The 16914-nt window shown below is 41.8% G+C and overlaps 1 protein-coding gene across 1 annotated transcript in view; it reads right to left on the bottom strand.

The window, feature by feature from the left end:
• Positions 1 to 5456: 5456 nt before the first annotated feature.
• The window catches only part of myo1d (myosin 1D), a 111013-nt gene continuing 99555 nt past the window's right edge, over positions 5457 to 16914 (bottom strand). Inside the window, exon 22 of the mRNA XM_078280017.1 lies at positions 5457 to 10141. Within this exon, the coding sequence (XP_078136143.1) occupies positions 9985 to 10141 (157 nt within the window). The 3' untranslated portion in view covers positions 5457 to 9984. The remainder of the gene's footprint in view (positions 10142 to 16914) is intronic.

The raw sequence follows: 16914 nt of genomic DNA, 5'->3' as shown, positions 1-16914 counted from the left end.
AGGACTGAGGCTGCGGCAGCCCACCAGTGACCTTCTGACTGTTTGACGATGTGATGTGCACTGCCTACTGCAGGAGGGCGAGGGCCATCGCCTGACTGGCTTTCTTCATGCATCACGGATGAACAGGCACGTCTGGCTGCAAACTCTGGATCTTTGGAAGGCCAACACCACGTCCCGTCCATTAATACGGATACCACTGGAATCTTTTTGCTGCAATGCATATCTGAAAAAAAACAGCAGGGGCCATCAATGCTGGATCCATATTTTTGTGGGTTTCTGTTCGTGACTCTACAACAGGACTTATACTGTATACTGTATTTCGAGCAAACACTGCATTGTGGGACTTTTGATAAGGAGGACAACAGCCAGAGGACATATGATGAGAAAGACCTACTTTATTTTCATCTAGGAAAAAAAATAAAACAAGTTAATGGATGTTTTACTCCCCAGAGGCTTACACCTATGGAGGCTTATTTATTGCTTTTCTGGAACAGGTTTTCTTTGATTTCTTTCTTTTTTTTTGAACTTAGAAACGTAATGTTTTGCACGTGTGCCATGCAATTTTACAGAGTTTCCGGGAGGGAAGGAACAATTATTACTTTTCTTCTTTTTACTTGATTTGTAAACTGACTGCATCTGCATTAGAGAATGCTGTGAACAAAGTGACAGTAGTTTATTTAGCTATGCTTGCTAAAATAGGCTATTTGTTTACCAGGGAAATTCTTTTTGTACTTTTGTCGATTTTGGAATGATGTTTGATTTCGTGCTTATGGTTCAGTATAGAAAATGTTAAAAAAACAAACAAAAAAAACAGTGCCATATCTTCGATGAAAATCCCACAGGTCTGAGAACACTCTGAAATACTGTACTGTTTGTCCAGCTGTTGAATGATGGGATGGAATTTCATCTACTACTAACTACTTACTGACACCTAATTTATTGCCATTCATGTATTTATTTAGGCACATCTAATGTAAATGAATGACCGTGATGAGAGACTTTGAAAAGGGAATAATGTGGGGGGGGGGTTTGCTGGTATGGCAGGTGTGCTTATCTTTGGTGGGAATGAAGATTGATCTGGTTTATGCAAATGAATGTTGCTGGAATTTATTGATGAATACCTAATTAAACAAACCAATGTCAAATCTGACCCGTCACCAAAGGGACATCATGAAGGACACCTTGACAGAACAACACATGATTGACCTTAAACTAAAGAAAAAGCCCTTAAAAAAAACATCTTTTTGTCCCGCACTGCTGGCCTGCACGAGGAGCTAACCCAACCTGCTGTCACACACACACACACACACACACGTGGCACTATCTTTGTGGGGACCCGTCATTGACATAATGCATTCCCTAGCCCCTTACCCTAACCTTAACCATCACAACTAAATGCCTAACCTTAACCCTTACCCTCACCCTAACCATAACCTAATTCTATCCCTAATCCTACAACCAAGTCTTAACCCTCAAACAGCCCTTTAAACTTGTGGGGTCCAGCATTTTGGCCCCACAAAGCTTTCGAGACCCCACAAGTATACTGGACTCCCGGTTTTTGGACCCCATGAATATAGTTAAACAAGCACACACACACACACACACACACACACACACACACACACACACACACACTTTTCCAGGGAAATAGATTATTTCAATGACATTCTTTCTGCATCACTGCAGAAAAGCACAGCTTACCTTCAGGATAATCCATCAGCATCACCTCGGTGTTAATCAACTGTGAGGTGACATCACATTTATCTAAGTGCTGTAGGATATGAGGCGACCTCCACAGGAATAATCACATTTTCAATCATAGAAACCACCGGACTTAAAGGACATGCTGCGGTGTGCGATGACAACGACATTGACAACTAAAACAGGAAGCATGCAGAACAACTGTATTGTTATGTTACACAGGTTACACATAGTTTCTATCTTCACAATGACTGCAATCACTGGATAAACTACCGTATTTCCATCCAGAAATGTATGAGTTTTTACTGGTTTTCACATCTCATCTAAATATAGACAAATAGTGTGAACTCTTTTTTTCTATAGCAGTGTTCTGAAAATCTGTCTAAAAAGCATAATCTGGTAGTGCCAACAAAAGGCTTCTGTCATGTTTTAAAGTTGTTCCCAGAGAATGGAAGGCTTCTCTGCTGCTGTGTTGTGCCATGTGGAGTCAGATCAGTGAGCGAAAGTTCATTTAGAGTGTTTGTACTGGCACAATAGGGGGACACGCACTTTGGATGGGCTTCTGCTCCGGCAGAGAAAAAAAAAGGGCATTGGGGTAAAGGGCCTCAAGAAGAGACCCCAAATCTTTTTCTCTCATGTCCACACTTTCCCCCGACTCACTTGAAATGTGCCATTTTCTTTCCACTTTGCATCATTGAGTAGTTGTTTGAGAAAATACTTTCAAAAGCTTATAAAATATGAAAAAAAGACTCATGTGGTAGTTAAGAGATTTCTGTCAAATTCTTTTTCTGTATCTTGTTGCGTACTTTGTAGATAAAAAAAACAAAACAGTGGTTAAGAACTTCAAAAAAGGGAGGCATTCGAATGGCTGCATGTGTGTGTGAATCTGTGTGTGTGTGTGTGTGTGTGTGTGTGAATGACAGCATTTATTTGTACAGAAGAATGTGTGCCATGTTGTTTTCTTATGGACATGAAGCATACACCAACCACACTGGTACTAGGACTTGGTTTTCCCTTGGTGGGGTGAGGGAGGGGTGTTGATGCTGTTCAATAAAAATGTTCTTTTTTGAAAAAGACAAAAAAGCTGTTACTGTAATTGAAACTTTTTTCAGTTAGTTTCTGCTCATTTTATTTTATTTTTGTACTGTGATGGAAAAATAAAATGCACTGATCGTTCAAGGCAGCTACTTGTCTTTTTGTACCTCCAGATGTGGACTGATGAGCACTCGTTTCGTAAAGATCTTGATCTGGCTAGCGCATGCATTTGTTTTGAAAGCGAGGGAAAGAAAGACTTATTTTTAATACTACCTTTTCTTTTTTAAACACAGCTGTTTGTAGTATGCATAGCGATGAGGTAATGTATCCATTTGTGGCTATGTACGATTAATAACTGTAATTTGACAATGGAAAAAACAAAGTTAAAGTCAAACTAAGTCAAGTCAGTTTTATTTATAGACAGGGGTGTCGGACTGGGGGGGGGGAGGGGACTGAGTACCCAGGGCCCTCATGTGAGGAGGCCCCAAAAAGATGCTAGAATGAATAGCTGTGGATGCGAGGAGGGGCCCATAGAAAATGCCTTTTTAAGGGCCCAGAATGTTGTGCTACGCCCGTTTATAGAACCTCCAAACTACAAATCACTGTAGAGTATACAACACCCTCTATCCTTTGAGCCTCAATTTGAGTAGATTTGGTTTGCATTTGTACTATTAATACTTGGAGTGGTAGAAACTGAAGGTGCCAACCATTTATCGAATACATTTAGTGATCTCTGTTTCCTGCAATTTGAAAAAAAGAAATCTTTTTCGACTTGTCTGCTAACTGCCTTCTCAATCACAGCAGCTGGTGCTCATCGTATACAAATGAATCTGGTTGGTGAAGGGGCTGGTCCTGTGCAGTCGGCCTTACCGTGGCTTTATTGTGAGAATAAATATACTAAAGATCAGCCTCACATCAATCTGTAATCCTATGTGTATTTACTTTCCTCCAACACACAAATACGCAGTGTTCTGACCAAGTCATTTTTGCATAAGTCCCAAGTAAGTCTCAAGTCATTTGGTCCAAGTCTCAAGCAAATCGTTTTTTTGGGTCAAGTCACAGGTTTTGCAAGTCGAGTCCTAAGTTAACATACTCATATTATGCTCATTTTCAGGTTCATAATTGTATTTAGAGGTTGTACCGGAATAGGTTTATGTGGTTACATTTTCAAAAAACACCATATTTTTGTTGTACTGCACATTGCTGCAGCTCCTCTTTTCACCCTGTGTGTTGAGCTCTCTGTTTTAGCTACAGAGTGAGACCTCTCACTTCTGTTCCATCTTTGTTGGGAGTCGCACTTGCGCAGTACCTAGGTAAGGACTACTAGCCAGTCAGAAGCAGAGTATGAGGGCGTGCCCTGACAGTACCTAGGTAAGGACTACTAGCCAGTCAGAAGCAGAGTATGAGAGCGAGCCCTGACAGTACCTAGGTAAGGACTACTAGCCAGTCAGAAGCAGAGTATGAGGGCGTGCCCTGACAGTACCTAGGTAAGGACTACTAGCCAGTCAGAAGCAGAGTATGAGGGCGTGCCCTGACAGTACCTAGGTAAGGACTACTAGCCAGTCAGGAGCAGAGTATGAGGGCGTGCCATGCTAGCAGCTAGGCGAGCATTATAGGGTGTGTTACAAAGTGACGCACGTTCGTCACGATAGTAAAAGCTGGACTACAACAGAGCTGTTTGGAGCAGTTTGTGAACAGTGTTTTCTGTTGGAGATGGTAAGTCCCTTTGGGGTGGACTTTGGGCTTTTTCACTTTGTAAACCTATAACGTGAACAAAAAGATATATAACACAATAAAGGAAAGGGAAAAAGCCAAAAAGCATAATATGAGCATTTTAAGTCAAGTCCCAAATCAAGTCACTTTTTTTTCCTTTAATGTTACCATATGTTGGACTTTGACGGACAACCAGTCACCCAATCATGACAATCACATACCGGGGAGCTTGTTGAGTCGTCCAATAGTGATTCACAGTTTGCGCTGCAGCCGCTGCATAGCATACTTGATAGTTAGACAAACACACGTGACAACAAATGAATTATATTATTTTATATTTAACAGCTTCAACATTCAAACTTATGATGCACGCAAGTCATCCGAGTCATCATGCCTCAAGTCAAGTCTCGAGTCATTGACTTCCAAGTCGAGTCACATGTCATCAAAACGGTGACTCGACAAATGCGCAGATAAACTTTAAAAATCAATGTCTACTTTTGCTCCAGCTCCACATCTCCTGGTATTGAGTCAGTGCTGAGAGCCCCCCCCACAAACACAAGTTTGGGTCAGTTCACTCTTTGCACATCACTCTGTGTCCATTAACTCCCATTTATTTAACCACCAGGTCAGTCAATGCTGCCGTACTTAGTCACTGCCCTTGGGGAAAAAAACAGTCACTCCACTCTTTGCAGCAGATAGTCATTCATCAACCAGTGGATTATAAAGCCCTGCTGAGGTATCTGGTGATGGCTGACACATTGGCAGTGGGAAGCAGCCTTGTCATGCCAACTGCAAGGGGTTTTAGCCGTCTCAACGTCAGCCGCTGAAACAGCGGTTAGTGGGTGGATTAACAACTATTACCGCGTCGCACGTTTAGCGTACGGGTGGCCTCAGGAAACATTTGAGTCAACATAACATCAGTCCTGGCCACACACATGACTTCCAACTGTTCCATCTGATCACCCACACATCAGTGAACAAACCTAGACAATGTAGAAAGCAGCAGCTATTGATGCAAATACATTTATTAATAAAATGATTAATGAAACATGTTTCATTATGGAACATTATGGAATGCATTTATACAGAATACATTAGCACAAAAAATAGCAATACAACAGGAAAGTTCCTTTTTGAATTGGTCTGGATATTACAGAATATTTATGGTATGTAATCACAGATATGCAACATATAAACGTAATATAAAATTAGGCACATACGGAATGAGTGGTGCATACATACACATTTTTGCACAAAGCCAAAGCATGGAATAAATTATGGAAAAGATAATGGAAGTTGTTACCCTTTGGCTAAAATGGACGGGCTTGATAATAGAGTTGTGTTGTTGTGAAAGCTTTAAAAGATCCCTCTATGGAAAACATTAAAGGGGAGAACACAATGGCACACGTCTCCTAGTGTTAACATTCATATTTGATAATCTTTTAGGCCCATTCATAAAGGAGTAATAAGGAAACGCTTGTGAGTTTTGAACTTGCCATCAATAAGCATAATGGAAAAGTAATCTTTGCTGATTCAGTTTGAACACCAAAAACAAATCATTAAAGGATAAATCTGATGATATGCCATATTCCAACAGTAAAATAACATAAAATAAAGTATTGTGTGTCTATCAAAGTCTGAAGTATCTTCTTCCTCTGTGCCGTAGCAGCTCCATTGTTATTAAAAACACATCAGTGAGCCACACTGTTGCACTGGGTGACATGTTCCTTCATCACCATGAACACAAACACTGTAGTTTATTTTGACTCAATCCCCCACACACCATCCTGCTGCCACAAATACTCCCAAGAGCACCAAATGTGGATTAATCTGCTGCTGAAAACAGTCCCAAACAAACACAATATTAGCTCCTGTTTGAGTAACATTTGCTAAAACTACAGTGACCAGCTGTTTAAGAAAACTATTGAGCCTTTAAAAAAAAAATAAAAAAAATAATTAGAATTAAATATATACTTGTGAGCAGTTTTTTTAAATTTTTTTTTTTTTAAGATTTACGTCCACAGTATTTACATTTCAGGTTAATATACTCATCTTTGTCTCATCTTTTTTGTTTTTGTTACTGCATGATACTCCTATTGTTCGACATGCCTTGTTGCTGGTGTAGTTTCCCTTTTTATTTCCACGCCTCCTGGGCACAGGACGGAAAGAAGGAGAAAACCAAAAAAAAAAAGAGAAAACGTTCACTGCCCTGCAGGACGGTACAGTCAGCCAAACTGAGCAAAGTAATTTGACAGAGGAAAGAAAATGGAAAAAGGAGGGAGGGGTGGAGAGAGGAAAAGAAAGCAGAGGGAGTGGAGGAGACGAGGCCAAGTGAGGCTTTGTTCACGAAACCCCCTTTTTGCCTTAGAGAGAAGCGCTGAAGTGAGAAGTGACACGGAGTCCATCCTAATGATGAGCGGTGCATAACAGAGCAGAGGAGGAGGAGAAGCCCTTCGCAAGATTACCATGCTGAAGGATACGGAGAGCTGCAGTTTTATGGTCCGCACGCACGCACGCACGCACGCAGCCCCTGCTCCTGAGCTGCTTAGAAAACCCATCTATTAATGCTACCAATGTCACTTCCCTAATCCACACTACGAATGCACCAGTTTCCCCAAACAATTCTTTTCTGCATCGATGTGTCGGGACAAAGTCAGCCACCACAAAGCAGCGAGGTACAGTTAGCTTCTTCAAAAAAACCGGGGCACTCGCTTTGTAATTAAGATAAATGACTTGTTCATACAACACTCGGGCACAATTAGAATGATTGCTAACAAGACTGCCTCTTCAACTAGACCAGACACCGAGGGAGCTCCGATTCATAACCCTGGGCTGTCGTTCCTCAGCCCACAGTCAGTGTTCTTTACTTAGTCTTTACTCCGAGACAATACAGCCAAGTCTCTGTGGGTAGAGGGATGATACAGTTCTGGTTTTCTTCGCCCTAAGAATTTACCGTCACGTTATCAAGTAGGAATATTGCAGTTCATTTCAGCATTAAATTAACAAAAACGTTCTATAGATCCGTTCCATCCAAATTCACCAATGAGGATGTTTTGTGCAAAGAGGCAATCATTAATTTGCTGTTCAGGGGCTTTCGACCACGTCACATGATCTTCATTAGTGGTTGAAGGTTGTCCAGTTGTCATGAAAATGTTGATGGGAAAATTAAATGTTTTCTGAGCACTAAGGACTAAGGAGGGAAACCAGGGGAAATAACATTGCTGAGAAAATAGAACCCTTTAAAAGGTCTGTTTAAAAGGTGCAGTAGGTAAGACTTCTAAAACTAACTTTCTGTCATATCTGCTGAAACTGACCCTATGTTCCAGTAGAACGACATGAAGCAGGTCATTAAAAATAAAAATCCAGCTCCTCTGGCTCCACCTACAGCCTGTAGTGTGATTTGCAAAAATCCACCGCTCCCTGTTCAGATGCACCAATCAGGGCCAGGGGGGGGTGTCTAACTGCGTGTCAATCACTGCTCATGCACACACATTCATTCTCCCTTGTGGGGGGAGGGGCTTAGGAGACCGTTTTGGGCTTTAGCAGAAAGGGGGGGAGGGACTGAGAAGTTGTCGATGTTCAAATTTTTTTGCCTAAGTCCTGGATCTTCACAAGCCTACCTACAGCACCTTTAATGTGTCATAATACGATGACATTGACCCTCAGAACATAGACTTGTCCGCTAACTGAGTAGCGTTTGTGTGGGCCTGGCTGACCAGCATGTTAGATGTTAGCTCTACATGCTACCTTGTGAAGACATTTTTTTCTCAACTGCTGTTTCAAAGGCCAAGAATGCACTTTTAAAGTCAGAATAATTAGGTTGGTTAAAGAGCAGCAAAAACCTTACACAAGAACAAATAATTACGCCTTATGAACTCAATCTGTGGATGGATGTTAAAATTAGCCAGACATCCCCCATCTCATGAACTTCTGTACTACTGCCACACATTTCCTTCAATGGCTAGAAAAAGAAAACATATTCTAATGTGCTAACACTTACCAAAGGATGAAAACAGAGTGAAAATGTTCAACACAGCCGACAGCTTGTGAGAACAGTACAAACCGATCTCGGAGTGCTGATGATTTGATTGGTGTGATTTGGTTTTAAAAAAAGAACTGCGAAGGGAGTTTAGGTTGAGCAGATGCAAATCAAGTCTCCAAACAGTCCACAAAAAGTCCTTCCCATCATTAGACAAGGAGGTAAACTAGGACAGCAGTCTGATTCCAGACTTCCCACCCCGTGAGCCTCTGTCTTCCCTCCGTCACTGTGGCCAGCGGACAGGCTCTCAGTCTCCGAGCCAACAAGAGGAGAGCTCAAAAGAGCTAATCAACACACATACAGCACACACAGTCGTAGTCTCACACTCGCTTTCTCTCTGATGAAGGGGGTTTGTCAAAGGAACGCTACAATTCATTAGGCTATTCACTCAACACAAAGACAGCAAATGAGACTATGTTCAGGGGCTGGAGTTCACGTGGGATTATACAGTACTGGCCAACAAAACTCTGCTACTAAACTAGAGTTATTCAGTTTTAGTTATAGCATCTCTTTTTATACTAAATGCAGTATAGTGCTGTCACATAAAGTATATTCTAACCTTTACTATATAAGCAGTATTATAGTATATTATAAAAGTACACATTGCAGTAGAGAGTATACAAAGCAGGATTTAAATTAATAGATTTTGAACACTTTGCATGTAGCAGGTTGCGATGTTCAGGATACGCTCAACACATCCTGGGCGACATCTTGTGACTAACAAACTAACAGTGAATTTGGAGTTTGTGCCTCAGACACTGACTGAACCGCTGAATCACATGTCGCTGTTTTCATATGTGATTGGGGAAAAAAAAGTGGTCGCTGCAATTTCTTTCATTTACCATGTTTGTAGGTAAGCCTTTAATTAAATTTGTTTACGTTATTATTCCTTAAACACATATCAAGCAGATCATCAATCTAGTATCTGAAAAAGCATACGGAAATATCATCTTACTTCCGGGGGGGGGGTTTCACTTTTGATGGTGCCCCGCCTCCTACACGTGGAGCTGCACAGATTATAAATTACTGTAAAGCCTTTGGATTTTTTTTTTCCTATTATGCAATCAGTGGTTCAGAAAACAGTTGCTGCATAATCTCCTCTCACCTTGACTACCACAATATTCCATCTAAAATAAAGTAAATATTGCACAAAGCAAATCATTTGTAATTTGGATTTTTTTTAAAGAAAGAACATTATCCTGTAGTGCATATTATAAAACCTGTTTAGCTAATAGCATCTTACATGTAGGCGCATTGTGCACTTGCCGTTTATAGTAACACTGCAAAGAAATCTACTAAACAGGTCAAATTTGGCATGGCTTTGCATACATTATGGATTCAATACCACAATCCTCCTACAGAGCTGCTATTTAAATCGTCACATTATCAGCAGCTCGGCAAAAAAAAAAGAAAAAGAGAAGTGAATCATCATCATCATCCCGGCCTGGTTTGGAAATCAGCTGTCACTGTTTTATTTCTTTTTCATTTGGCCTATTTTAGTTGCCAGGAACAGCCAGGATGTAACCAGATCGGCTCTTGGTGAAGTCTGGCTGCGATTGGTTGATCTTGGGCTCGACGATGACCGTGCACTTCCTCCCGCTCATGCTGCACTGGATGGGACTCACGATGTTCACCTGCAGCTTCCTCTTCTCACTGCAGGGAGAAAATAAATGATGGAGGGACAGAAAGATAGGTTATAGCACATTTTGTAAAGAAATCATCACGGAATAAACATTTATGCACATAAACGGTTTGTTTATATACTCTCATTACTGCAGCCCTAATGTATAAGCAGCTTTCCTCAGTGGCTTCACATTACATTCAGTCATAGTTTAATGCACAGGGATAAAATATGTAGATCCATTAGTGACCCGGTCTCTCTCTCTCACACACACACACACACACACACACACACAGTATTGACAGTCATACTCTCTCACACACTTTTTTATTTTATATATCAGACTTTGTTTGGGGCGCTTGCTCACACACAAAAACACACATCTGTACTTTTGAATAAACTCAATTAATTCTTACTCATGCATACGATCACATTATTACACACATACCATTACACCCTTTACAGCAGTTTTGTCAGACTGAGACTAAGATTGATATTATATATAAGCAAGGATGACTTTGTTTGCAAATGAGATGGAAAATATGTCTAAGGACATGATCAGACTGGGCTTCTTTTTTGACAAGGAAAAATTGACTAGGGGGCTTTTGTAAAAAAAAAAAAAAGAAAGTTGGAAGCGTTTTTTGTTGTTATAACAACAGCTACTGCTACAGTATCCAAGAGTGCTATGTGGAGCGGTGCTAGATAAAACAGCACTCGAGCGATCTAGAGAATGACCAAAGAGAGGGAGCGGTGCTACTACTAACGTTTGATATAACAAAGGGAGTTCCCTAAACAAGGAGCACCCAGTCACATCATAAAACTCGCTCTGATACCTTCTCCATTTCCATCTTGTTGTTATGGAAACGACAGGTCTTGCTACTCCGCTGTCAAAAAAAAGCGCTTGACGTATGGCGTTTTTTCAGAAAAGTTGACCATTTTTCAACTTCAAAAAGGTGCTCTGAGCTGCAGAAAAAAAAAAAAAAACATCGGCGGTGGCGTTTAAAAGAAGCATTCAGGACATTTTTGAGAACACGGTTTACTTCATAAGATTATAATGCAAAACAGATGCCAATTGTGAATTGCCAAGGAGATAAATGACAGTGTATATGAGGGAAAACTTTAGGATAAGGATTAGATTAAGATGTGTGATAGTTCTTTGTTGGCTCAGAGATTCTCCAATAGAACTATTTAGTTGATGAGGTTATATAAATAAATGAATTGACTCAAACTGAAATGACTCGACCAGCTGCTTGTTTATGATCCACTGGACAGAGAGGTTTAGCTAACGGCTAACGGCTGTAGCTTTATATTTACCTTACAGACATAAGAGTGGTATCAAAACTTCTCATCTACTCTCAGCAAAAAAAGCAAAGTGGATGAAGCCTGACGCGAGTGTCTTTGCTAGTTTAAGACTGATGCAGTTGTCAATTTCCCGTCCAGCGCCCGCGTCGTTTAAATAGTAAATGCACCTGCGCCTATCTGTGCGCCCATGGGCGTGCTGGTCTTACAGGGAGGTGTGTTCAGGTGAACAATTGGCGTATTGCTATCTCGAGGCAGCGGGAAGTGATCGCGTCATTGACCAACAAAAACCTGGTCTAAAGTCAATAACGCAGCATTTCATTATTTATTTATTTATTTATTATTTTAACAGCGCATTAGTAAAATGCACCTAGGCTCGTGCACACTATGCTTGTTACACACACACACACAGGGAAGCGCACAAACATGAAAAGATTACAAATAAAAATATTACGGTGCAAATCCGCCATCATAATAGCAATGCGCCAAGGTCCAAACGCGCCTGGCTTTTAAAGGGAATGGGAGATGACACTCTGATTGGTTTATTGCATGTGACGCCCAAAACACACCTATGAATTAATGAAGGCACTAAGTACAACCCTTTTGAACCATGCGCCCGGCACACGGACCCTTTTTTCCGCCGTCAAACTAGCAAAAGTGGATTTGGACACGCCCTAAACGCACCTGCGCCAGGCGCTTAAAACGTTAAAATAGGGCCCTAAATGTTCAGTTCCTGATTGGTTTACAGCTTTGTTGAAAACAAAGCATGTATCTGCTCAGTGGCACAGTAAAGATACATTTAATCTACAAGGAGCATTTGAATAAAGCCACGATAAGTTTAGGGTCACCTTTGACATTCACCACAAATCATATACAGTTGTTTGTTTTATGAGAATGTATGTAGGAGAGTATGATGCTGTGATGATACAGGAATGTGTGTGTGGGAGAGAATAATAGTATATGTGCAGGATTATGCTGCTGTATGTTCTAAAACCCTATCTGTGTGCATGTTTCAGCATGCACACTAAGAAAATTAAGATGAATAACGGAGAGGAAATCAAGCAGGAGCGCTGTTGAAGTAATGATCCATATGGCGTTGCCTTGCTGGATTGGCTTTTAGTGCCTGTCACATCTAGTTAGATCCTTTCTGGGCGGACGGGTGCTTTGCCTCGTTTGCTCTTAAACAGGATCGATGACGGAACTCAAAGAGTGAGGAGTTGTAGGCAGAAAATTGCAGTTCAGAGAGAGAAAGAGAGAGGAAAACGTAATGTGATGTAAATGTGAAGGGGAATGAGATGATGAATGTGATAATAGCCCTTTGGTCGAGAGCGAGTGGGAGAAAGATGTAATGTAAATGTAAATGTGCTCAGAGAGGAGGGGTGTTAATAAACATGCGTTTCTTTCTGTTCAGTCAAGTGCTCGTCATGACATTTCTCACAGACAGTCACTGATCGTGGCTGCCTTTGCAGTTCGTAAACAAATCCATTAAGTGCAATCACTGTTGGATTCCCGCAATCTCCTTCCCTAAAATCTAAAATTAGGAAATGAGACGTGAACCTGGTGACACCGACTTGTTGCGCAACAACAAGTCATAAACAAGGAGCAAAAGGCTCCTGCTGCCCACGCTGCACTCCTCTGCAGAGTGTGTGCCTTTCTGTATGGCGGCTTTATGCAGAGCGGAGAAGCTCAGGGTAGCACTGATGCTGGTTTCCATGGCAACCCCCTGTGAACTGAACTCCCCCATCTGTCATGGCTGCCAGCCAGCCAATGGTACTCTGTGCGTTTGTGTATGTGTGTGTTGTGATACGTCCCCTTTTTCTGAGCGTCTCTCATCCTGTTACTTCTCCATCTCACTGAAATGCCAGAGGGGATGCTGCGCTATTCTCCTCGTGAAGGGCAAACAGGGTTAGGCTCACATTCACAGACATATACCCACACATGTAGACACACACACACAAAGTGTAACACACTCTTACAAAGCTTCCATCGGATACACCAAACAGGTCTCTGACAACTTTCTGATCCGTCTGGGCCAAAGCTTGCCTCTGAATAAATACCCTGACATCCCAATGAAAACCAATAAAACGCTTCATCTCTGAATAGAAAACATGATCAGTTGAGTCTTAAGGTCATTGGCTGGCCTTTCCTACCAGGATCTGGCCTGAGCCCCGAGGGCAGACTTAGTCCTCCCCTGGATGGCCTCTCCGACTGGAAAGTCAATTCTTTCCTTCTCCCTACCCCCATTCCCTTTGTGTGTCTTTGCCCTTAATGCCATGCGAGTCCAGGCACACTTGTTCCCAAAAGAATCTCCTCTTTACTTGGAAGGATGGAGGATAGGAAGGGAAAGGGGAAGAGGGTGAAGATAAATGGGAGTGAAATAGAAGTAAAAAATAAAAGTTGAGGACAAAATTAGAGAGGCTCAAGAAAGAGATAAAGCAACATTGCGTAAATATTTTACCTTAAAGCTTCACAATCATTTTGATGCTACTCTGACTTGTATAGGGAGAATGGTGCCTGTCATTGCCATTGCAAGCCCTGAACGCCTGTTCTCGCACCATGTAACTTTGGTGAGCGGGTACGGTATCCCGGGAGTGGAAGTGTGTAACGCACTATCACCGATTTTGGTAAAACAGGATTATTTTTTAGGGAGGAAATGTGTTCTGGTTTTCCCTTTAATGTATTGTGGCTGCTCTGCCTTGACTCTCACTGATTTATGGAGTTTCCTGATGGACAGAAAGCTGTGCTTGTTAGTCAAGTCATGCTAATTGCTAACTGCTGCTAACTGTAGCTGCCGTCAGCTCAGTCGAGCAGGCAACGGAACCGGGTTCAGCAGCCTCTACAGACATAATGGCGAAGAAACCGTCAACGATATAGAGGAAGCTAAGAAGAGAGTGACGGAGGAAGAGTAAATCTCAGACCGGCTTTTAGTCGTTGGTGAGAACTTGGCAAAATAAAAAGCTGCAAGACAGACGTCAGCTGGCCATCTTGCTGTTGGACTAGTAGGTAATATTAGCTGGATTGCTGAGTCTTGTGTTGTTGCACTTGCTTGAGATCATGAGTAATGTAATCATAACAAATGCATGTGTACAGCTGTCCGTATTTACGGTGCAAAAGCGGAAAAATACCAATGTTCCATAATGTTGCTTCAAAGGGTGGCGAAAAGGGAATAAAGAGGGTCTGAAGAAAGAGCTTTATTGGAAAGACTATTCAGAAAAAAGTCTGGGTGCTGAAAGTATCGGAGTGAGAAAAAAAAAAGTGCGGAGAAATGAGAACAGTGGAAGAGAAGCGGGAGAGGACGAGCCGGGCTATTTTCAGGATGCGGAGCCAGGATTACCTCCAGTCTGTGAAGCCACCTAGTCCCACTCTGAGTCATTCCTCTAATAGTGTACCTGGCTCTCCCCCAAGCTCTCTGCTGCTGAAAAATATATGAGCGCTGCATGTGTTGGAGAAGGGGAAGAACACTTTGCAAAGCTGATTTGCTATGAAGACTCAGGACTTTGAGGAGGTGATCAAAGTATGATCTTTCCGCACAATAACGGAGCCATTTTAGGAGCTACTGAAGGAGCAAAAACACAGAGTTGCTTCCAAATGACGTATTTCAAACTCATTCATGCTCTTACAAACCTACTGTTACTAAAGCTTGAAGGCATGTTAAACTAAACCTACAGTATAACCTGATTTAAACTTACATGTGGTCAGAGTGCATCAGGTAACATCATGATGTATTTATCTTATTTTGTGCATCACATATGAATAAAAAGCACTTTAATGTCCAACTCTTTTGTAATTAGATGATTTCTATTCTTGGCATAATCCTATTTAATCGATTACAAAGGAGACTAATGTAGGAGGCAAATATTTGCATCAGTGGAAAAGGAAGATATTTAGCATGAAAAACAGAGACAGACAGCGCTAGAGACCAGTGAGTATGGATAGAGCAGATTCTGTGCCAAGAGTACGCAGGAACACAACAAATATACCATCCAACCTGAAAGAAATGGACTGTGGATATACAAAAAACATCCACACAGACACCTGAACTCCAGCCGGCTGATGCAGACGGGAGCAGGAAATGAACCCATGCTGTTGATCTGTCAGAGACTCGGTGAGAATGTTAACATGCACACCAATATTCCACTATTATTCTGATTATATCAATATTCCGAATTTGATACAGGTCATGTAAACAGCATATGGATGTTGGATATTCCGAGTAAGGCCTTTTTCCGAACAGAGCATTTTCCGATAAAGACATGTAGGATATTCCGGTATTATTCGGGTGTTCGAGGCATTCTTTGGACATGTACACAGCGCATTCGGAATATGCGTCTCAATTGGGGTTTTTACTGCAGTTTACGGCCTCTTGCCTGTTTACGGCTTATGGTCAGCTCTGTGCGTTGCTATGATTGCTGTACACAAACCAACCAGCCAACAGTTTGCAAGGCTGCAGACCCGATAAGAAGGAGAAACACAGCTATTTTTAAACATTATCAAAGACTTGGATCTCAACAGGCTTTTTGATATGCGCACACATCGCTACGCCGACCTTTTCAAGAAGCTGGTCGAAGGAATGAAAGAGGGACGCTGTGCTCGCACAGTCCAACAAGTCCGCCACCGCTGGTAGACTTCAATTTTTTATTTTTATTTTGCACAGCTAACGTAACGTTACATGTCAACGGGAATATTAGTGGAATATTCACTTTCATTAGCCATGTAAACAGCTTAGTCGGAATATCGTCTTTTTCGGAATAAGGGCAAAAAACGGAATATTATGTGCATGTAAACGTAGTCAGTGTCTCCACACACAGCACTGACCAAATGATGCCATTTTCTTTGTAAAAAAACAAACAAACAAACCTTCAGTCTCCTCACATCAATATTTCAGCTTGTAAGAACCACACTGGGATCAAGAAAGATAGTGGAGAAAGCATGCACACATATGTGTGCGTGTGTGTGTGTGAAGGTAAGACACCATGGGGCAGCACTGAAGGAGCGCACACTGCAGACACACCATGCTGCCTTTATGATTGGATGATGGATAGCCAGGCTATTCTCCGACTCCTTGTGCACATTACAGCAACATCTCCACATTTGATCAGACACAATCTTTGAAAAAAAAGTGGATTATTAACAGTATGGGGCCCTATCTTGCACCCGGCACAGCACGGCGCAAAGCCCGACTCAAGTGTCTTTGCTATTTTAAGACCGTCCAGTACCCACGTCATTTAAATAGCAAATGCACCTGCACCCATCTGTGTGTCCATGGGCGTGCTGGTCTTACAGGGAGCAGTATTCAGGTGCATTCTGGATGTATTGCTATCTTGAGGCAGCGGGACATGATCGCGGCATTGACCAACAAAAACCTGGTCTAAAGTAGACAGCATTTAATTGTTATTTTAACAGCGCCTTAGTAAAATGGGCCTGGGCTCGTGCACAGCGCGCACACATTATGCTTGTTACACAAACACACACACACACACACAGGGAAGCGCAGCAGCACACAAAC

Source organism: Sander vitreus, chromosome 21 (assembly GCF_031162955.1).
Source record: "Sander vitreus isolate 19-12246 chromosome 21, sanVit1, whole genome shotgun sequence".
Taxonomy (NCBI): Eukaryota; Metazoa; Chordata; class Actinopteri; order Perciformes; family Percidae; genus Sander; species Sander vitreus.
The sequence above is the reverse complement of the archived record's forward strand: the minus strand, read 5'-3'. Positions and strand labels throughout refer to the sequence as shown.